The sequence below is a fragment of the Solanum stenotomum genome, chromosome 9 (genome assembly GCF_019186545.1).
Source record: "Solanum stenotomum isolate F172 chromosome 9, ASM1918654v1, whole genome shotgun sequence".
Classification (NCBI taxonomy): domain Eukaryota; kingdom Viridiplantae; phylum Streptophyta; class Magnoliopsida; order Solanales; family Solanaceae; genus Solanum; species Solanum stenotomum.
Genome location: NC_064290.1, coordinates 49,468,415 through 49,491,861, shown reverse-complemented (window position 1 = coordinate 49,491,861; position 23,447 = coordinate 49,468,415). Strand labels below are relative to the sequence as shown.

The window sequence follows — 23,447 nt, the reverse complement described above, 5'->3', positions numbered from 1 at the left end:
GATATCTTTTCTCTGTTCTGGGTTGTATTTATTAAGTAAAAATATAGACGGGACAATAAATTAACAAAAAGAGGGAAAAAGAAAGGGCACAGAATTTGAAGAATTTCATATAGGACAAGATAACCTAAATCATCTGTGAACCATTCTCGACATTGACACACTTATGTTTAAGCTCTACCATGAAAAACTTATTTCCTTTCTTTTCCTGCGTCTCCATCTTTTTCAAATTCTATTGGATTCATTATAGCTTGACTGATCAATTACCTGAAGTGCCTCAAAGCCTACTGATGGGCTTACTCCTGGTTCACAATACCGAAACAACGTAGACAAAATGCCCGACATTGATTTAGTACTGATGAAACCTGAATGGACAAATACAGAAGCATACTATCAATAGTTGAATTGATAACCAGCCATTTCACTGAAATTTAAAAAGAACAGGATTTCCTGAGCAATATTCTATGTCAGCATACGCATTTTAGCCAGGTACAGGTTTTTCCAACGAATAAGTTAAGTAACCACTTGCACTATCTAACTTAAAACAGAATCTCCAATACTTTAACAAATTAGATAGCCTACAATGTAAGGCTCTTGATCAGTGTTAGAATAGGAATAGGTTTATACAATCCTATTAAAATAGGAATATGTTTATACAATCCTATTAGAATAGGAATAGGTTTATACAATCCTATTAGAATAGGAATAGTAATAGAAATAGAAATAGGAATACTAAATAGTATCCTACTTGGTAAAGGATTGTATTCTAGGGTCTATAAATAGGATCTCAATGTAATAATGTAAACAACAACACAATTCAATAATATTCTTTTCCTATATTTCTCACAATCAGTTAATAGGCTGTAATAAAACAACTACAGTAGTTACCACCTGAACTCATTCAGATTGTTTTACTGATTATTCAACCAAGGTAACAATCAGATTACCTGCTGATACTTCTGCCATAAGCATATCTTTGACTTCAATTGAAAGCGGTGAGACTGACAAGGCTGCACTTAAGCAGTTGATTGTGGTTGCCTGCAGACAAAACCAAGCATTTGAACAAAGCAGCTACATAGACATAGTTGTTTATTATTCTGTAATATATTGGTACCAAGTTACTCTAGACTATGAAACAACAAGAGGCTCAAATAACTCCATGAAGCTGTCTGTCTCAACCTTAAACTGGATTCAGATAATGCATTTAAAGAGCACCAGAGGGTTAATATCAACAGAATATGTCCAACTGAGCTTTTACTAAAGCATACTGCGACAAATTTGAGAAAAAGAAGATTCTGGGGATGTATCCAAATGAAAAGTAAAGCACACAAAAGCTAGAAAAAGTTTATTACCACTATACTGAAATTTGCTTTCAAAGTGCTTCACCATTTTCTTCAATTGGGTTAATGGGAACTTAATTATCCAAGGAGGGGGGGCTATAAATACCTAGGTTCTCAAACTCTGTTAGTCTTTGAAGTAAGTCTGAGAAGGTAACAGTAGAACTTAGATAAGGTACACTATATGTTCATGGTAAAATGTGCATGAGTGAATGCAAGCTAATAGTATTACGCAATCTACAAGAGTGTAAACCAATAAGTGCAATGGACAACTAAGGTGCCAAGGTACAAATATTAATTTTCAAGTGCCAATAAATCATGAAGGTTACAATAACCCGTACACAACCATAGGATTGAGGATATTGCAAATCAGAAGAATCCAGTTGAGTAATTCTATCTGAAGGTGAGTTTGAATAACAAAATCAGAAAGGTACATTTTGAAATCACTTGTGTGCGTTAATGGGCATCAAACAAAGTTAAACAACCAGGACTTTAAAAGATTATAAAATTACACATGACAATCGGAAACACAATTTAAAAAAATTAAAAAAGTAAATAAGTAGTAATAAAGAACCCAGAAAAAATTAAAGGGAAAAAAAGGAAAAGAAGCACATAAATACAACTTTGCAAACAGAACTATACGATGCAACATGTTGAAATGACTAAAATAAATCGCTCAAGCTCCAAATATTGAACCAAACAATTCCTAATTGTTCCTTGGATATCATACTAGGGAAAGCCTAGCTGAATCTAATTTTTTCCTCATCAGTGCCTGTAAGTTGACACCCCGTAAATGATTTTAAGAATTCCTATAAGCAGGTCCAAAAAAATCTACAGCTCACAACTCATTACGACTAACCAATAGGATGTTCTGGTCACTTCTGGACAAAAAGCCTTCTTCAATCCTAACTTGAATAGAAGAGAGAACTGTTGGCAACAATTCACGAGGCATTCTAGAATACCTGCAAAAGGATCACAGAGACAAATTCAAGTTTACACATATTAGAATTTCCTTGATTGTTAAGACACATACAGATTCATGACGATCTCTTCAGAGAGAATATGTTTTATATCAATCCAAAAGATAAAAAGGAAAAGAAAAAAAAAGAAGCTAACCACTTGAATTTCCTACATTTCAAATGTTCACAATCGCACATTGAATAAAGAATAGTACCATAAATGTAGTCCTGAACCACTTTTAAACTCCATAAATTTTTACCGAACTCTGTTTGTTAGATTTGACAAGAACTATAAGAAAGAAAGAAATTACCGGAAACTCACATTTAGAGGTCCGATTTTTGTAGTTTCTACTATTTTTAATTTTACTTCTGGAAGGTGCAACTTTTTGAGGTGTAATTTTTGAGATTTGTTTTAATATCTTTTTACTGTCTAGTGTAATTTTGTGTTGCATATTTTAGGATTGATGGGATTTTCTAGTTTATAGTTATATTAGATCTTTTTTTCCATTGTTCTCGTCAAATCTAACAGACAGTTCGGTGTAAATATTTTACAGAGCCTAAAAATGTTAACTTTTGACAAATTTAAAGGACCAATACTGTTAAGTGCATACTTAAGAGACTATTTTGAACCTACCCTCAAACACAAGGGACCATTATTGTCATTTTCTCAATAAAATATTGTTGCATATAGTACTTATAAAAAACTACCAATCTCCTTATATGAAATTTGCTATCTCAAATCACCCTTTAGCTAAAAACATAAATACCACAGAAGGACCCCATGCATATACATATGAAACCACTCCCTCTCGGTTGAGGAGTGGCGGTTTGATATTCCAATTTTGGTGAGGGAAAACAAGATACTTTCACCAACTTTTCCCTTCTCCAACTTTTCTTCGTCCATCTCTTTTCTAATTCTTCCATCACCCATCTGGTAAGCCTAGTGCACTTTCTCCAACCCCAACCCCTCCTCACAAGAAACACTGCCTTCTCCCCAACTCTATTGTCATCCCCAACTCCACCCTCCTACTAGCTTCTTCTATTTCTTATATCCCTACTTGTGCCCACACATAAACCCTCTCTCTCCAACCCCCAACCCCTCCTCACAAGAAACACCGCCTTCTCCCCAACTCTATTGCCATCCCCAACTCCACCCTCCTACTAGCTTCTTCTATTTCTTATATCCCTACTGGTGCCCACACATACACCCTCCAATTTTGTCTCAGCACCAAATCTTCTTATGCACTCCTCTCTCAAACCTCCAGCAACAGAAATACACATTGTTAATGCATATGATTTTACTCTATAAATCTGTAGCTTCTTCCCATCAAAGCATGCCTTGTTTCTTTCTAGCCATAAGGTCCACATTGTGCAATTGGGAATTGTTCTCCATATTGGCTTTAAGCTCTTTTTAACTTTCTGTGATTGCCACACTTCCAAAGTGATACAATTTTCTCTGGTAACTCCAAGGATATACCCATTACGCTAAAGAAAATTCCCAACATTGTCTTGAGTATCTGCAGTGCAAGAAAAGATGTTCAACTATTTCTTGCAGAAATAGCATCTACTACACAAGGAAAAACATCTCCTCTGTAACTTGTGCTGTGTTTGGCAAGCATCCCTAGCTGCTAACCAACCAAAAAAAGTTGCTTTCATAGGTGCTTTGGCTTTCTAAATCATCTTCCAGAGTCAGTTAGGATAGAATTCTCCGGATCCATTAGCTTACACTTTTTGTAGCTATCCCTCTTCTTCTTTCTCTACAATATGCAAGTTCTTAGCTTTTGATTATTCTCCAAAAAGAGAAAAATATTTCTTAACTACTATTGGTTCTTTTCACAAATCACTTCATCCAGATACTGCTCCAAAAGAGCTAATTGTTTCATCCAGATTGGGAACTATCAAACTTTGAGGCATGGAGTAGGTTGATTTTGACGTTTGGACTCCTTCACCTCCTGCTCATTGAAGTGATAAACCAAAAGTTGCTCCTAATTTATTTCACAGATCATTTGCTTGAATGACATGGTCACCTCTCCCCCCATCACCTTTCTTTCTCTCCGAAAAAATTCTCGACCAATAGCATTTGTCAATGATTGCTATGTTCATAGCAGCTAGCACAAGCCTGCTCTCTTCTTCATCTTCCCCTCATCCTCTTTTCATCTCTTCAGTATTACCTTCAACTTCTATCGATTTTCATAATTGAAGCTATAGCCAAATGGAAGATCCTGAAGAGAAGATGAGTGGGAATGTGGGACAATTGAGGGTCCAGTAATTAGTTTATTGCTCAATACCTGAGGTAGTTCAAGTATGATGTCTACTTGTTGATCTGTCTTATAAACATTCCACTTACCTATAACCTTACAGTTCTTGTCGTTCAAAAATAGAAGTACTAGAGAAACATTTACCTAAATAAAAGCAGTAGAAATTGCATGCCTGCATGTCAAATCAACTTGACACCAAAAGTATGACCTTTTGAGCTTTCATCTTTTATAACACTTGTCATCATCAAACTCTATCAAGTCGAGAGGACATAGAGGATCTGTTTTATCAGTATTAATATCTTCCAAAAAGTGTAGTGAAGATCAGAGCTAATAAAACTGAATGCTAAGACAGAAAAAACTAAAGACCATGTTTACATTAGTAGAGACTCTTACGGTGTAGATGATATCAAAAGCATCAAAATTTTGAACAAGGACGCTAGCAATCCACTGTGTGTTTCACGTTTGATTAAGTATAAAGTCCCTACCATCAGACATTGAAGAAAAAATCAGTTAAATTCAATTGAAAAGGGATTTCAAGAAGCATCTTGAAAAGCAGAGATAAAAACAAAGACCTCCCATGAAATCTCCTTAGTAACATGAACTTTGGATGATAGTCCACTTATTTGATTTAACGTTCTGCGCACCCTAAAAGGGCCCCCCCTCCTTTGGTTTTAAATACTATTCTTGAAGTGTGGTGATCACCCTCATTTTAAAGCTTAAACGGTTAGAAAGAAAACACTTATATTTACTTAATTATATTTGCAACAAGCCTCCTAGTGTACAGTCTAATTCTTTTAATGGGTCAAAAGTATGTGAAAAAAAATCAAAGTGAAGGGTGTTCGCGAAACTTGAACTGAGGACCTCTACATGTTTATATACCATATTCAAGTGTGTGAATTCCTATTCTAATATCTTAAGCTTTTAGAGAGGGCACACTCTTTATTTAGTAATATATATCTTCAACCTCCCTTATTTTGAATTTCATGTAACCAAACTTATTTTTCTTACATAAATTGATCGCTTCCTTTTTGGATGACAATAATTGAGAAACTTATAGGACAAAAATATTGTAGAGCTTCACTGTATGTTTAAAAAACTTCTTTTGTTGTATATAGTAGTCAATGAAGTAGGACAAAACCTCAAATCCCAGCAAAATTTTAGGTGAGCTTTTCACATCTATCAAAGTGTTACCACATACATGGGTTTGTGGGAGATAAGAGGTACCACTTTTACCAAAAAATTATAGAGAAAATTTGTAAGCATTTTTTGGTTGCACACACACAGACACACACATATATAGTGGTCTAAAAGCTTAACCTTTAAGAAAGAGAACACCTTATATTAATTAATTAGTCTATATTTCAACAATTTACATATATTTGTGTGTGTTTACCTATACGCATGTGTGCGCATTTTTGGGTTATATAACGGCAGACAATTGAGGTATTGGGTTTTCTTATTTCTTTTTTAAGTAAAAGAAAAAGAAAACTCAATATCTCAATTGGCTAGAGATGTTTTTTGTGTATTTTTTTAGAACAATTTCCTAGAAATGGTTTTGATTGCTTGTGTTTTCGTGATGATTCCTGCTTGTTTAAGTGAATCCCTTAATTAGTCTATATTTGCATTAGTGGTTCTGGTGACCGATGGTAGACTATGGTCATGTTCTCGGTCGGGGACATGGACAAGGGTAAGGGTGAGAAGTGGGTTAAGGGAGCTTCTAGGATGAGATCAGGTTCCTCCTCAAAAAAAAAATTCCTTCTCAAAAGGATGAGTCAGGTTCTTGGAACATAGGGACTTCAACAAGAAAGTTAATAAAACTAGTGAAGATTCTCAAGAAGAAGATAATTAATATAGTTTGTGTCCTAGATATTAGACCAAACGGGTAAGGGAACTAAGAGTGGCCTATAGAGTGGTCGTTAGACCGACTTTGTTGTATGGGGCGGAGTGTTGGACGGTCAAAAACTCTCAGAAGGCGCATGTTCTGTTGCGGAGAAGAGGATGCTGAGGTGGATATGTGATCATACTAAGAGCGAATAAGATTAAAAATGAGGATATTAGTAATGGATGGGAGTGGTCTCCAAGGTGGACAAGATGAGAGAAGCGAGACTGAGATGATTTGGACATGTGAAGAGGAGATGCATAGATGCACTAGTGAAGAGGTGCGAGAGATTGGTTACACAGGGCACAAAGAAAGGCAAAGGTAGGTCAAAGAAGTATTGGGGAGAGGTAGTAAGACAAGATATGGCCCAACTTCAGGTTACCAAGGACATGACCTTAGATAGGAGGGTGTAGAGGACACGTTTTAGAAGGTTAGTATGTAGTGTAGTGTTGTTTTGCTGAGGGTGGTTGGTGTTTGTCATTGTCATTGTACTAGTTGTATTATTTAAGTTCTTGTTTTTGGATAGTTCTCCGTATTTATTATTGTTTACAATAATCTATCCTAGTGTTGCTTAGTGTGTTTCAATTATTGCACTATTTGTTGTTACTTGTTATATTTCCTCATTGTCTCGTTCTCTGGATTAGCTGCACTTGAGTCAAGGGTCTTTCGAAAACAACTTCTCTATCTCCATGAGGTAGTGGTAAGGCATGTGTACATTCTACCCTCTCCAGACCCTACTTGTGAGGTTTCACTGGGTATATTGTTGTTGGGTAGGGGAACTAATGCACGAATGAGGACATGTATAAGTTGTCGTACTCAGGAGGCCCAAGGAATAGGAATGGGGTAGGCATTTTAGTTGGTAAGAGCTAAGGAAGCAAGTGGTAGAGATTAGGAGGGTCAACGATAGGATGATGGTGATTTAGTCATTGGAACGTACACTTTGAACATTATTAGAGCATACGCACCACAAGCGAGCTTGGATGAGGAAGACAAGAGGCACTTATGGGAGGATTTGGACGAGATAGTGCGAGGCATACCGCTTACTAAGAAGTTATTCATAGAAGGAGATTCGAATTGATACATAGAGTCTACTCCAAGGAGTTATGACGATGTGCATGGAGATTTTGGGCTTAAGAACAAGAGCAAAGGAGGAGTCTCACTTTTGGATTTTGCCAGAGCTTTTGGGTTGGTGGTAGCCAATTTAAGTTACCAAAGAAAGAGAAGAATTTGGTAACTTTCTGTAGTATAGTGGCTAAGACTCAGATAGACTATCTACTCCTTAGGAAAGATGATAAAGGTCTTAGTAAAGACTGCAAGGTTATGTCAAGTAGAATCTTATGAACCAACATAAGCTATTGGCAACGGATTTGAAGATCAAGGGGAAGAGAAAGAAGAGGGTTGTGGTTGACCGACAAAGGGATCAAATGGGGTAGCTTGATTATGGCCAATGCCCAGGAGATGGAGGAGAAATTGGTGGCTAAGGGGCTAGGAGTAGTAGCAGGGATGCAAAAAGTATGTGGGATAGGACTGCTAGTTGTATTAGGAAGTGGCTAGAGAGGTGTTAGAGGTTTCGAGAGGTAGATTTGGTCGGCATCAAGAAAACTGGTGGTGGGATGAAGAAGTCTAAGGGAAATTTGAGGCAAAGAAGGTGGCATATGCAAAGTTGGTGAAAAAGTATGGACGAATAGGAAAAGTGGAAAAATAGGGAAAGGTATAAGAATAGCAAAAGAGGAGGCAAAGTTAGTGGTTATGCAGCAAAAAGGCAACTTTGAAAGAATGTATATAGAATTAGAGGACAAAGGCTATAGAAGTTGTGTAGGCTAACCAAGATGAGAGAGAGGGCCCATGACCTGGACCAAGTGAGGTGTATCCCAGACGGGGACGACAGAGTTTCTAGTCTTTTTCAATGCCCTCTTGGACACAATAATGTGAACCCCTTCATCATCATCTCTGTGATGGGTTTTGTGATATATAAAATAGATAATCTTATCAAAAGTTTAGTGATGTAACGCATACGCCTAGTGTGGAAGTAACGTTGGATACATAGGTCATCCCTAACATAGGAAGTTTCAACTATCTTGGGTCTATAATCTAAGAAAAATGGGAGATTGACAATGATGTCTCACATAGTATTAATGTTGGGTGGATGAGATGGCGGCTCGCATCTGAAGTCTTGTATGATAAGAATATGCCACCAAAACTTAAGCCAAGTTCTACAGAGTGGTGGTTAGACCTACTATGTTGTATAGGACGAAATGTTAGCCAGTCAAGAAGTCTCGTGGTTCAGAAGATAAGAGTTATGGAAATGAGGATGTTGTGATGGTTGTGTAGCCATACTAGAGAGATAGGCTTAGAAATGAAGATATCCAAGACAAAGTGAGAGTGGCCTTCAGTGGAGGACAAAATGCAAGAAGCAACGCTGAGATGGTTCAAGCATGCGAAGAGGAGATGCACATATGCCACAGTGCGGAGATGTGAGCGGTAGACTATGGACGGTTTCAGAAGAGGTAAAGGTAGGCCGAAGAAGTATCGGGAGAGGTGATTAGAGAGGACATGGTGCAGTTTCAACTGACAGAGAACATGACCTTAGATGTGGGTTGTAAAGGGGTTATAGAGGACACAGATTAGGGTAGAAAGTTAGTAAGTAATAGAGTGTTGTCTCGCTAATCCGTCCATTGTATTACACTTGTAGTTTCCTATACTACAATTATAGTATAACTTTTTTGTAGTTACTGTTCATTTTTTTTCAGAATGCTTTGACATGTTTTCTGTAGTATTTTGTTGTGGCTTATTCACTTCTGCTATTTCTTTTTCAGACCTGCTTCGAAGTGTTTTTCCTTGAGTCGAGTCCCTGAAACAGCCTCTCTACCTCCAAAGGTGGGAGTAAGGTCTGCGTACACTCTACCCTCCCCAAACCCCACTTGTGGGATTACACCAAGTATGTTGTTATTGTTTTTGATTACTTAAGAGTTGTTAAATCCAATGGACAAGTTTTTCAATTCATGTAAAATGCCTTTGGTTGCTGAATAATTTCTGTAACACTTGAGACGACATGGAAGAAACCTTGTTATAGAAAGAAGCCTTAGAGAAGTCTGCTAACACAACCTAAGCAGTTAAAAGAAAACAAGAAAAGCACAAATCAAATCAAGCTAAAACCTCAAACCAAGAAAAATTTATGATGTACCCGAGTGCAACTGCATTAAAATCTGTCCAAGGGAGCTGGAGAGTGCCATAAATGACCCACATTTAGCTGATTCCTTGAATTCTGCAACCTGAAGAAAAACAGACGACGGAGCGTCCAGCATAGCCCTGATGGCAGAGGCAGCTGCAACCCGTGCCTAGAACAAACACAGTGCCCAATGTTTGTAACAGAAACACAGTACTAAAATTCAGATGATACTTCACTGTATAGGTTATGAAAAAACTAAATTAACATGTAACTGCAAAATAATTATACTTCTCCTTTAGTTGCAAATACTATTTTTTCTTTTGGAGGAACCCCCTCTATCCTTACCATAGAATGGAGCTGGTGAGAAGGATAAATGATAGCTAAAAAAAAATAAAGTAGAAGTACCTTAAGAAATGGATCAAACAGCAAACAACTCATCAGTGTTGCCTCATACCTCCTGCAAATAGCAACAGAAAAAGGGGGGAAAGAAAGGGCAGGTACACCAAACAAAGTAGGAAAGTCAAATCAGAGACATGAGTAAACATCATTGTATAAATTACTTGACAGGAATCAGGATATATCAACTCACTGAGCAAATTAAAAAACAAAATCTTAACCTTGGCTGTAGGACATCACTAGATGGTAAGAGCATTGTCCACTGAGCCGTAAATGATTTTGGATCAGCTAGGCAAAGGTCCTTCAAAGAAAATTTGATTATTCAATAAAATTGGCATTATACACAGCCAAAAGAACAAAGAATCATGTTTTTCCTTGAGATGTCCATGTCAACTATGGACAATTAATTGCCATCTTGCTCCCACCACACAAGGCTTTGTAATTCATCAATCAAATAGCTACTGGCGGACTTAATACAAAAAGCAAATTACTCTATCACCAACTTAAATGAATAAAAACACATGTATGAAAATTATGGCACAAGCATACAATTACAATACAAGATATTGATGACATGCTCTTTACTTATCAAAGGAGAAAAATTGATATTGCTAACTACTCAAATAAGTACATGAAATAAAGAATTGTACAAATAGATGATATTGTGACCCATGAAGCACTTTGAGCCATCCTATCAGCTAACTTGCAAAACAAAAGTATATGTACAAATCAGAACTGTCATAAATAGTCTGATGCTAATCAGGTCAACTGTGTCCCACATTTGACACTTGTTCATCAAGAAAAGAAACGAGGAGGATGAGAGAAAGGCATAACTTTGGAATATGTTCCAAACCATTTGTTATACATAAGGTAAAGTTTTATATACCTCAAGAGTATGCTGACATGTACAATAGAGTACATCAAAGAAGATCTTACAAGTTGTGTAGAGAAACTTTTAATAGTGGTAACCTACTCAGTTTTACTGTGGCATTTGAAAATTTTACTTAGAGGAGAGATCGCAATTGTAACATAAATGATTTGACAGAAATTTCCAAATTGAAACACCACATGGTACAGGGAGTAAAGTCAGAATTAAAGCAACCTCGTAGAGGTAGCAAGACTGTAAAGAAGATCAAGAAATCCAAAATGCTACATTATAATCACTCATACCTACCAATGAAATTAAGGAGAAGGACAACCAAGAAACCTTTATTGATTCATTTTGTAGTTATCAATTAGATGTAACCGAACAAACCCAAAGGACATTCAATTCCTATGTATCTTTATATGACTAATAGAAAACAAAATCAACGGAACAGTCTGCCACTCATGCAATAAGCCATCCCAAATACTAACACTATCCAAAATGGGACTTCCATAATCAATTCAGGTACATTGTACAGTTGTTTCTCCTCCATTTTAACAATCAAAGTAAGCTTTGGATAGAAGTGATAATCAAAGATTCTTAGGACACCATGACAGATCAACACTCCAGACGCAAAGTACCACAGAATGTTGATCACTTGATCTTAGTCAAAGAGCAGCACATTCAGAATCTTGAAGATCAATCACTATCTCATTAAGAATATTGAATAAGTCAATAGCTAGAAACTGAATAGAGTCTCCACTTTCCACTGTCAATTTACTTGGTACATTTTCTTCTTGTTATTTTTGGTATGTCAAATAATTCATTACAATACATCAAGTTGGTGTCGGAAGTATACATCACTCAAACTAATTGATCCACTGGACTCTCCAATTTTCCAGCTATCTGTACATTTTAGTAGTTAGAAAAATTTGCACTGTCAAATTCCATGTAGATTTACAAGTTTTTGGGTAAGTTAAACATTTCATTACTATATACGTACCAAGTTGTTGTCAGAAATATATAAAAGATTATTTGTATGACTCGAACCAAGTCATCCACTGGCATCTCACAAATTTGCCAACTAGTCTACACAACAAGTATTCTGTTTTTTGCACCGAAAACATTGTTGCATGGTAATTGAAACTGTGTGTACATTTTCTTATTGTTGCACATGTATTCTCATTTATTATTTTTCAATTTCATTAATATATACATATATATATATATATATATTCATACTCACATACGTGTGTGTGTGTGTTCTTTCATTATGTTGTTAGCAAATCTAATAAAGTCATAAAGTTCCAGAAGTAGGATATGGGAAGAAAAGAGTCTCTTTCACAAATTAACTGGAATTCAAACCATTCAAAAACCCAACTATCAACAACAAGAACCATAAAGCTTTTAAGTAGAACCTTCCAGAATCATCACGAATAAGACATCTTTAGATTTTGATGTGATGTCCAGTACACAAAAGATCAAGCAAGATGTAAGATATTCAGACCATGAAACAAATTGCAAGAAATAAGTTAGTTTAGAAATACCTGGACACAGATGATCGCAGCTAATCTAGTCTTTCCATAGAGTGTATTGCAAGTACCCCTCCCTGATCCATCACTATCACTGTTTTCTGAATCAGATGACATCATTAGTGATTTCTCATCCTTCAACTGAAAATTTTGCAGATTTTTATTCCGTAAGTGTGGAGGCATATATCGGCCCGTTTGTGATGTTGTTGATTCAGTCAAATCTGTCTTCGTGCTCACAGAAGTAATCTGCTTCTTATCAGTGATGGCAATCATACTGTGTGATTTATTAGCAAGGCCATAATGAATAAAATTCCTCAAAGCCACAACAAGGCCTGCCACCTAAGAAATGTACATGGATAACAATTTCGCAAGTTGCAGCCTATTAAAAAATCGACTTAACCTATCAAAGAAAAAAAGGGAAAGCAAGAATATTTTCAACATCAAAGAGCAGAGTGCAGTCCTTACATGGCCAGACAACAGTCCCTTGGAATCTGTAAGAACCAAGTGCAGACAATGTAGAAGCGAGGTATAAAACCTGGAGAAAAGATCTTCCACTATGTTATCGATAAGAAGATCAAGACATTATATAATTATATATACACATAAGCAAATACTAAGCAAGAAACAACAATCCAGCCCTGCACCCTGTCCCCCCTGAAAGAAAGAAAAGTAAAGAGCAACAGGATAAGAACATACCGGGCAGTGGCTCCATCTTCCTTAACAAGCCCCTTAGATGCGACCGTTTCCAAAATGTTTCTAAGGATCTAATTCACAACATAAACTCCCAAATAAAAACCTATAAGTCAATTTTAGGAGGCACAGGAAGCTGTCTAAAGTAGAATACCCACCTCAATTGTTGATTGCCAAGTGTCAACTGGTAAAGAAGATCCATATCTTGAATATAGTTCGCCAATCATAGTAAAAGCTACTATTTCAACTTCCCATAAACTGTTGTAACCAGATATGTTCTTCTTGCCTCTTGAATTTGACAAATTACTTGCCTCTGGTTGAAGACTGGAAACAATTCTGAGCAGGAAATTTAGCAGCTGCATGTGTTCAGCTAACAAACCTGTTCTCTCAGTTGCAGCCAAAAGACATCTGAAAATAGTAGATGGCAATACAAGAATCAGAAACATCAACAATCAAAAGCTCAAATGTGGTGTATTCAAAATAACAGGATTTGTTCTAATGAATAAGTGAATGACTAAAAACCTTAAAATAAATTCGGAAGTAAGGCACAGCGAAAAAAGTAAGAGACAAAGGCACAATAAAGAATTCAAGCAGAAACCAAATAAGTAAGACTAAGCAAGTGATGCTTCTATTCCAAATTTGATTAGTGACGCTACTGATGATGTCATCTGAAAAGTACAGATTAAAGGATGAAAGAAAAGATGGAAAGAAGGATAGAGAATGGACAAAAAAAAAAAAAAAAGGACAGAGAACAGACCTTGAAGTCTCAGAACATTGTTTTATGGCTCTAGCCACAGAAACATCAGCAGTATTAGCTTTCTCAAGAGTTTCAACTATGCTCCTCAAGGAGTCAAATAAAACAGGCCAAGAACTAGAACTCATTTTTCAAAAACCAGGATTATTGGCACAGTGTATCTGCAAAACAGCAAAACAAAATAGTCAATATAATGTCACATTTCAAAGGAACTTCTCTTAGTATGATAAGATGAGAACAAAATAAAGAGAGAATTCTCAAAAGTCGGACTCATGGCAATGAAGATATTTATCTCTTGATAACATTATCCACATTATCATGCGCTTTCTTGAGTTAATCAAGCATCAATTTTGTTCTTCATATGGGGAGAATCTTTTGGATTTTCATTTCTTCAAGAACCTTAATGGTGAGACAGAAGGCCTTGCTGTCCTTTCCATTTGTTAGGTCCATGTCCTAGATCAACTCCCAGAAATATTTTAGCTAACCCCTTTTGGTCTTGGAGTATCTATAGTTTTCCTTTTTAGCTTTATTTATTTGAAAAACTAAATGCCCTTTTGTAAGACTTTTAGTGCAATGCCCTTACCCTAGTTCATGAAAGACTCAATATGACAGACATGTTGTCAACTTATAGGCCTAACATGGCATTATATCTTGATGAGTGATTGGCTCTGCTGAACTAGCAGTACGGAAAATCTACTACCATCTCCTGACACATTATCTGTGGCAACATTTACCAGGCATATCTGGTGACAATTAATTCCCAAACCATTAATCATCTCACTGTTGTTACAAACTTATAGTGCTTCACTTATCAGGAAAAAAAAGAGTTAGAAGGCTCCAACTTCAGATAGGACTGGGAGGCCCTTCATGGATCTTCATACACGGAACTTGAACTCGCTTCTAGAAAGTGTCATGTAGACTGGTTTTTTTCCGGTGGCACAAAGACAAAGGTCTTTTCAAGCATCATTTTTTTACTGCTAATGCCGATATCCAGGCCTACTTGCGTACCCCTCGAATATTCCACCGGATACTTGCTACCTCCCACCAACACAGGTACTGCTCTACTTCTCCCACAATGCCTTCATGACGTAACTGACAAATTCAGTAAGAAAATCATTGACCTTATACACTAATCTTACTTTTCCTACTTCATCAAGAAGATTTTCTCTTCTTCATACCACCTCTTCTTCTCTCCATTTCTCAAGCTTTTCATTACAAATTCACAAGATATGGAAGTTGAGCTGCACAGAGTAGCTCATTACTCAATTACAGATCCCACAAACTCCCCATTTTTATAATAACATACATTAACTCTGACTATCTATCCAATACATGCATCACATTAAAACTTGTCATACTTCCAAAACAAACGGATTATCTCATAAGCTAGAAAATAAGCGACCCACTTCATCAAAAAAAAAATCTATTAAGATAGAACTCATGTATACCCCAAGCATACTCAATTTTAACATGTCACTAGGTAAATTGCCCGCGCTTCGCGCGGTGGTGAACTACGTCAATAATCTTTTCCGAACATTTGATATAAGTATTTTCGAGTGGGTACAGCCCTACGATAAATTGTCAAGAATATTTTATCCAAAGATGAAATGGAATATTTTTTACTCTTAAAACCAAAAAGATTTTATTCCAAGTGTTTATGCATTTTGTTATTAATTCTTCATTTTACAGTAGTTATTCATCACCAAAGTCTTTAGAAAAGATATGTAATTATTTCATTCTCTATATTTGTATTTTCAAAAAGTGGTACAAACATTTTATTCATCAATTGCGAGAGTTTTTCTCCTATTCAAGGCCTCTACATACAAAATCTAAATATTATACATCTTATATAATTAGTTGTGTACTTGATAACTTAATTAAAATCTAAAAACACATCTCTTGGAGTTCAATGAAATAACGCATGTCTCTCAAATATTTGGATAAATGATGTCTTGGCAAGTCCCTTATTCAAAATCATTCGCAGTCGATGACACTACTTTGATAGCCAAAAGGCATATTTTGTTGTTTATGTTTCGATCCATATGGTTAAAACTTTATTTTTGCGACTTTTAATCTAATGTTTATAAGGAGATAATTATTTCTTTAATATTTGATTAATATGGATTCATCCTACTTTGAGGGGTAATTCATTGATTCCAATCCAACATTTGAACCCCAAACTTTTGATTAAGGTTGAGTACAACACTTACCATCCCACTACATTCCTTTATTTTTTGGATGTCACTAATCGATTGTAAGCATCGATAAAATAGAAAGTTGAATAACTAAAACTCCAAGGTAGTGTGGAACCGCCATAACTTCTGAACACTCAAAAGTCCCTTCTTGGACATCCCATGGATCTTTTAGCCATTGAAAACTCTATAAAGATCGAAGTCATTTATTTTACAATTTAAGAATTCTAATGTACATGACACCAATAGTGTATTGATTACATCAAATTCTTGATTAACATATCTTTACTTCAGCATAATGATCAAAAGGATAAACATAAACAACAAAGTTTAAAACATGTACTCAAAAACAACAATTAATAACAAAAGCATAAATTAATGACTGAAAAAAACATACCAGGATCCGTAATAATAGAATGAAACAGAAAGGAAAAAATCGGGCCCACTGAATGCACATTGTTCCCTTAAGAAAATTATTCCCCTCTAGTACCCGAGGTTTAAAGGAATAGATCGTCTCAGGATAGAACGATTCTATTCACTAGTGTATTAATACAAAAATAATGGTGACAGTGAGCCACTTAACAGGAGCAAAGTACACGAATATTTAATTGCGCAGAAGAAGAAGTTTAGAATTTTCGTTGTTTTAAAATGAGACAACAAAGGGTAGTGTGAGTAAATGCTTATTGTGCCTTATCGGAAAGGTCGCAACTCTTTGGAAAAGTCACAACCTTACATAAAAGTCACAACTTTTTATAAAAATCGCAACTTTTTATAAAAGTCGCAACTCTTCATAGAAGTTGCAACTCTTCATAGAAGTCGCAACTCTTCGTAAAAGTCGCAACTTTTCACAAAAGTCGCAACTTTTCATAAAAGTCGCAACTTTTCATAAAAGTAGCAACTTTTCATGAGAGGGAAGGCTAATTTTGGAAATAAATAAATTAAAAGGGAATCCTGGTTTGTGGTGGCGCCACGTAGGCGGGCTTAGGGTTCTCTTTTATATATATATATATATGATATATGATATATGATTGCTTGAAAGTGAAAATCCAATTGCCTCTTAAGTTGTCCCTCTACCCAAACTTTGGGGGTGATTTAATTAGGCATTGAATTTAATAGTTATATTCAGCAGACGCACTATAAATGTAGCAGCAAATGAAAATATTATGATAATAATTGAAAGCTAATTTGACAGAAAATAATAGAAGTCTTTTCAGTTTAATAGTTAAATGAATTCAAATACCTGAGACTGGTAGTATTTGTTTAAAATAATAATATTAGTAGTAAAATGTGTCAAGGTAGGTAAGATTTGCGTACACACCACCCTCCCCAGATCCCACTTGTGGGATTACTGTGGTATGTTGTTGTGTCAACCAAGAGTGCCTTGTCACTTGAAATTGAGGGAGTAATATACAACCTTCAATCAATCAACTATGTCTCGATCTCATATTAGTGGAATCGCCTACATGAGTTCTCTATATCTATTCATCTATGTTTGGGTCCATGCTATCAAAATGCTGCACAATGCGGTTTTTAAGGCACAGCTCATAAGAAATGGCTTCATAAGAAGACAACTAGCTCTTCAATACTTCCAAGTTCTCAATGTTCTCTAGGTTTCATCAAATTTATCCCAAACAGTTTAGGAACAAACACAAATGAGGTCTGTAGATGCAAGGAGTTGAGCAACATTACTAATTATAAGTATTGGACCTAAGCATTATTCAAAAAGAAAATCCTGCAAACCATATAACTAGACTAGACTGGACAATATGCAATACACCAATAGTGATCCAACTGCCAACATGAACCGAGGTTTATAACATTGTTACATAGTTCAAATTTATAAAAGAGAAATATCATAATAATGTCATAGAGTTTAGAATTATATAAGTAGAACTCTAGGAGAGAAAAAGGCAAAAAAAAATCTCACAGTTTTTTAATGGTCCGTCCCAATTTATGTGATGTATTTTGACTTGGCACAAAATTTAAGAACGAAAGATTTGTTTGAAACTTACGGTCTAAAATAAGTCATAGATACTTTTGTGCTATAAATCATTTCATTAAGGATAGAATTGACATTTTAAAGTTAAATTGTTGCAAAATATAGGAATGTGTCATTATGTTTCTAGGACCGACTAAAATGGAAAACAAAAAGTGAGTCATATAAATTAGGACATGGAAGGTAATTAAAAAAACACCTAAATTATCATATTTTTGTCAGTCTCATAGCTCAACTATCACTCCTATGTATTTTTTTTTTGAAACTGGTAAGATTGTATTCTTCAGCATTAAGGGCATGCTGATCACCACCAAAAAGTGTCATTTACAAGCTTCCTATCAAATCTACAATCTGGTCTGTATCTACTATACACAATTGTTTACACCAAAAAAGTAAGGATACTATACAACTCCATTTGACCTTGTGAATGGAAATGGATCTATTTCAAAACATCTACCATTCCTTTCCTTCCAAACTGACCACCATATACATGATGGTATTAACCTCCACCATCTCCTCTGGCTCTTGCTGCCTCCTCTCCTATGTATTAAAATACATCTAAACTATCACCTTTTCCCCAGTTTCATACCTCAACTATCACTCCTCTGTATTAAAACACACCTCGATGATGAGTTGGTCTACACACCCTTATTGTCGATTCGAAACAATAATTGGCCAACTCGGCATCCATATGAGTTTAAGTACAAATTGGGTAGTAAATTAATAGAACATTTGATAGTTAGGTACCAAAAAATGATAGTTTAGATGTGTTTTTTATTAGAAATTAACAACTATCAGTCCTTTGTATTAAAACACCTAAATTATCATATTTTTGTCCGTTTCATACCTTAACTATCACTACTATATATGTAGATGATAAATTGGTCTACACGCCCCTATTGTCGATTGGAAACAAAAATTTGGCGAACTCAACATCCATGTGTATTTTAGTACAAATTGGGTGATATCTTAATAGAACACCTGATAGTTGGATACCAAAAAAGTGGTATATTTTTGACGAAAAATTAACAATATTTCGACTAGCATGGTTACCTAGAAAAATGTTGAAGGAAAGAAAAGGGACATTTTGGATAGAAGAATTCGAACCTTGTAGAGTCCCGAACAAGCCCAAACTCATTATAGCCAAGTTCCAAACAGTCCGACCCGAATTCAAATTCGTTTTGGCACTACTTCTTCTTCACTAAGTGATAATCACTCTAACTGGCCGGTGAAGTTGCTCCAATTTACCTCAGAATTATAATTGGCTTATTCCAGCAACTCTTAAATAAGCAACCCAACCCTCGCAGTGCCCTTCGTTCGTTATCTGGATCTGGTAGTTAAAGAGAGAGAAAGAGAAAGGAGGAAACGGAGATTCTGTACACTGTTGGCTATGGCGGAGTTGCGGTGGTCTTTAGAGAGACGTGAAACTGAAGTTGTGGCAGCGTCTGGTGGCGCTCAAGAGGAGGAGAGATTCAAGTTCTTTGTTTTATTTTTTTTTAGAATTAATTAAAATAATACTAACAAAGAAGTATATTGAAAACATATTAAATTTGATGTCAATTATTAGTTTCATTTCTAAATTATTCGTACTCTTAAAAAATACTAATATTTTACTTAATTAAATGAACTTAAATAAAATATATGTCTAAATTTTTATCAAGTTTAAGAGTATTTTTTAACACTTCTCTCGACTTTTTTATTAATAGTCTCATGCTTTTATAAAAGTTTGAAACTTGCTACGTTACGTGGAAGATTGGAGTTGTATCTAAGTTTAGTAAGCCAAGTAAAGGGATGGTTGTCAATAGTTCGTTGATGAAACTAATAATTTGCGTCAAGTTTAGGGGTATTTTGAATATTACTCTCTTAATAATAACTAGTATATGTGCCCGCGCGTTGCGCGGATGATTTAAAATGTAATAATTTTATAATTAAAAATAATTAATAAAATGTATAATGCACTTAATAATATATTTAATATATTTAATTTATTATAATAATTATAATAATAATATAATAAAAGAAATCATTAACTTGTGTATTTGAGCAATATTAAATTAATATTATTAGTACACAATTTAATTTATTGTATTAAAAGAATATATATATATATATTCTTTTTATGTCGTTTGAATAAAAAAAAATATTAATAATTTATCAATTTTAAGTTGCTAACCTTCCATATGAAATATTTGATATCATAAAAGACTAAATAACATGTTGAAACATTTTATATATGTTTTATTCAAAATTAAAAGATTCAAAATATTATTTATTGTATTAACTTGTGTAAAATATAATAGAAAATTGATATAAATGTAATAATAATCTTAATTAGTACAACACTATATTAGATTTAATCAATGTATGTAGAGGATATATTAAATTTTAATTTGAATTATATCAGAAAACATATGGCTATGAAGGAGAGACTGTTTATTTGAAATTTATCCAATAAAGCATATTATGTGTAATTATAGTTATCTTTGAATTAGATTTTAAAAAGGTAAAAATTGAAAATTAAAAACTTATCGTATATTTTAAAATCACAATTTCAACTTAATTTAATGTTGTTATATAATATTGTGAATAGTCTTAAATTTGCTAAATGACTTATAATAGTGATATTGTTCAAGATAGAATTTAACGCTAGCTAGATATAGATAAATATTATTTATCTTAAATTCAAAAGTTTTAATTTTATTTCTCATAAAATTATTTTCCAATTTTGAAATTTGATTGTCCTTTAAAAGTAATATTATGAAAACATAACTTAATGCCTTCTATGTTTATGACAGTGATAGAGATTATCATTATATAATTTTTGCTATGACAATTCCTCAATTATCTTGTGCTAAGGTTGAAAATTCATAAAAATAAATAATAATAATAATAATAATAATAATAATAATAATAGAAGACATTAAATTATGTTTATCAACATTATACTTGGATTATTATTATTATTATTATTATTATTATTATTATTTCTACTTTTTAGATTATAGGTTATATCTTATTAAAAAAATATTTATTTTAAAATGCAAACAAAAAAATCTGAAATAAAACTTAAAATATTAAATAATATTTAAATGATAAATTTTAAAAGAAACTTCCATGCGTGGGGTTTTTTAAATAAATAATTTTAATTTAAAAGTTATCCAATTTGTTTAGAAGTAGGAGTGTAATGGGAAGTTTTAAAACTCCCTATTTAATTGGGTAATTATTATTATTTTCAAAATAAAGATTAAAATACCATTTTTTTTCCATACGTGATATTTTTAAAAATAAATATTTTTAATTTAAAAGTTTTTCAAATTTGGTTAGAAGTGGGAGTGTAATGGGAAGTTTTAAAACTTCCTATTTAGTTGTATAATTATTACTATTTTTTCAAAATAAAGATTAAAACGACATATTTAGTTGGCTGTTTTTTTTTTTAAAAATTAATACATTATTATTATTATTATTATCATCATCATCATCATTATTAGTTTGATTTTTTTATATATAAGAAAGATAGAACACATAGATTATATGTTATATTATTAGTTCGATTTATATATATATATATATACATATATATATATATATATAAGTAAAGATAGAACATAATAGATTATAGTTTATATTTTATAAGAAAAAGTGGATATAAAACTTAAAATATTAATAATATTTAAATGATAAATTTTAAAAGAAATTTCCATACCTAGGGTTTTTAAATAAATAATTTAAATATTTTTAATTTAAAAGTTTTTCAATTTGCTTAGAAGTAGGAGTGTAATGGGAAGTGTTAAAACTCCCATTTAGTTGGAAATTACTTTTCTTTTCAAAATAAAGATTAAAATGTCATATTTAGTTGGATGTTTTTTTTTTAAATTTAATATATTATTATTATTATTAGTATTATTGTTATTATTATAGATTATTATTAATTATTAGTTCAATTATTTTAATCAATAAAGATAGAACATATAGATTATAAGTTGTATTTTCCTTAGAAATATTTATTTTAATTACAAATAACAAAAAAGAAATTGATATAAAACTTCAAAATATTAAATATATTTAAATGATGAATTTTAAAAGAAACTTATATACGTGGGTTTATAATATGAGGATATCTAATTAGATGTCATTTAGAAATGATAAAATAAAAGCAATATTTAAACATAATTAGTTTCAATAATTTAAATTAAGATATTTTTAAGGATAAATACTTGGTAGTTCCACAAAATTAGATAATGCTTGATAGTTCCATAAAATTAGGCTCAAAAACTAAATTTTAGATGTTGAACTTCCGTGTGATTTTTTATTTTTATTTTTTATATTTTCAAAGTTAAAATTTTTTATTTTAAACTTGAAAACCACAAAAATTAGCATTTCTATTTTACAATTTAATTTAAATATTTCTGTTTTTTTTTAATCTTTGTTGGATATTTCTTAAAATTTAATATATTATTATTATTATTATTGTTATTATTATTATTATTATTTCGATTTTTTTATCAATAAAGATAGAACCTATAGATAAAAGTTTTTATTTTAAAATTCAAATAAGAAAAAAAAATCTGATATAAACTTAATGTATTAAATAATATTTAAATGTTAAATTTTAAAAGAAACATTCATACGTGGATTTTTTAAATAGATAGTTTTAGTTTAAAAGTTTTTCAATTTGCTTAGAAGTAGGATTGTTATGAGAAGTTTTAAAACTCCCTATTTCGTAGGATAATTACTTCTTTTTTTCAAAATAAAGATTAAAACACCATATTTAGTTGGATGTTTTTTTAAAATTTAATATATTATTATTATTATTATTATTAGTAGTAGTAGTAGTAGTAGTAGTAGTATAGATATAGATTTTTATTATTATAATTATCATTATTATTAATTATTATTATTATTATCATTATTATTATTATTTATTAATATTATTATTATATTAATATTAATATTATTAGTTTGATTTTTTTATCAGTAAAGATAGAACAAATAGATTATAACTTGTATTTTCTAAAAAAATAATTATTTTTAAATGCAAATAAGAAAAAAAATTGAGAAAAAACTTCAAAATATTAAATATTATTTAAAATGATGAATTTTAAAAGAAGCTTTCATTGGTGGGTTTATATATTGAGGATATGGAATTAGATGTTAATTTTAAATAATAAAATTGAATTAATTTTTAAATGTAAAAATAACTGCCATTTCAAATCCAAATTTGAAAAATCTGGAAACTGTATAACCGTTGTTATGTGAAATTTTTTAATAATCTTATCCTTTTTTATTATATCAGTTTTTTCTCTTTCAAATAAAAATAGACTCGAATATTTTTTAACTGATTCGCTTAAATTTTTCTAAACATTTTTACCCTTTAACTTTAATACCATTTAATTAAAAAATGGAAAAAAGATCAGTTTATTTAA

General features: G+C 32.8%; 1 protein-coding gene across 1 annotated transcript in view; it reads right to left on the bottom strand.

The window, feature by feature from the left end:
- LOC125875875 (uncharacterized) overlaps positions 1-19,498 on the bottom strand; it is a 36,329-nt gene extending 16,831 nt beyond the window's left edge. Inside the window, exons 1-13 of the mRNA XM_049556920.1 lie at positions 19,132-19,498; positions 13,840-13,997; positions 13,241-13,490; positions 13,089-13,156; positions 12,858-12,927; positions 12,408-12,731; positions 10,217-10,296; positions 10,005-10,056; positions 9,615-9,768; positions 4,945-5,032; positions 2,194-2,296; positions 945-1,035; positions 265-362 (exon numbers count right to left, since the gene is read on the bottom strand). Coding sequence (XP_049412877.1) covers positions 265-362; positions 945-1,035; positions 2,194-2,296; positions 4,945-5,032; positions 9,615-9,768; positions 10,005-10,056; positions 10,217-10,296; positions 12,408-12,731; positions 12,858-12,927; positions 13,089-13,156; positions 13,241-13,490; positions 13,840-13,964 — 1,503 coding nt within the window. The 5' untranslated portion in view covers positions 13,965-13,997; positions 19,132-19,498. The remainder of the gene's footprint in view (positions 1-264; positions 363-944; positions 1,036-2,193; positions 2,297-4,944; positions 5,033-9,614; positions 9,769-10,004; positions 10,057-10,216; positions 10,297-12,407; positions 12,732-12,857; positions 12,928-13,088; positions 13,157-13,240; positions 13,491-13,839; positions 13,998-19,131) is intronic.
- Positions 19,499-23,447: the final 3,949 nt, after the last annotated feature.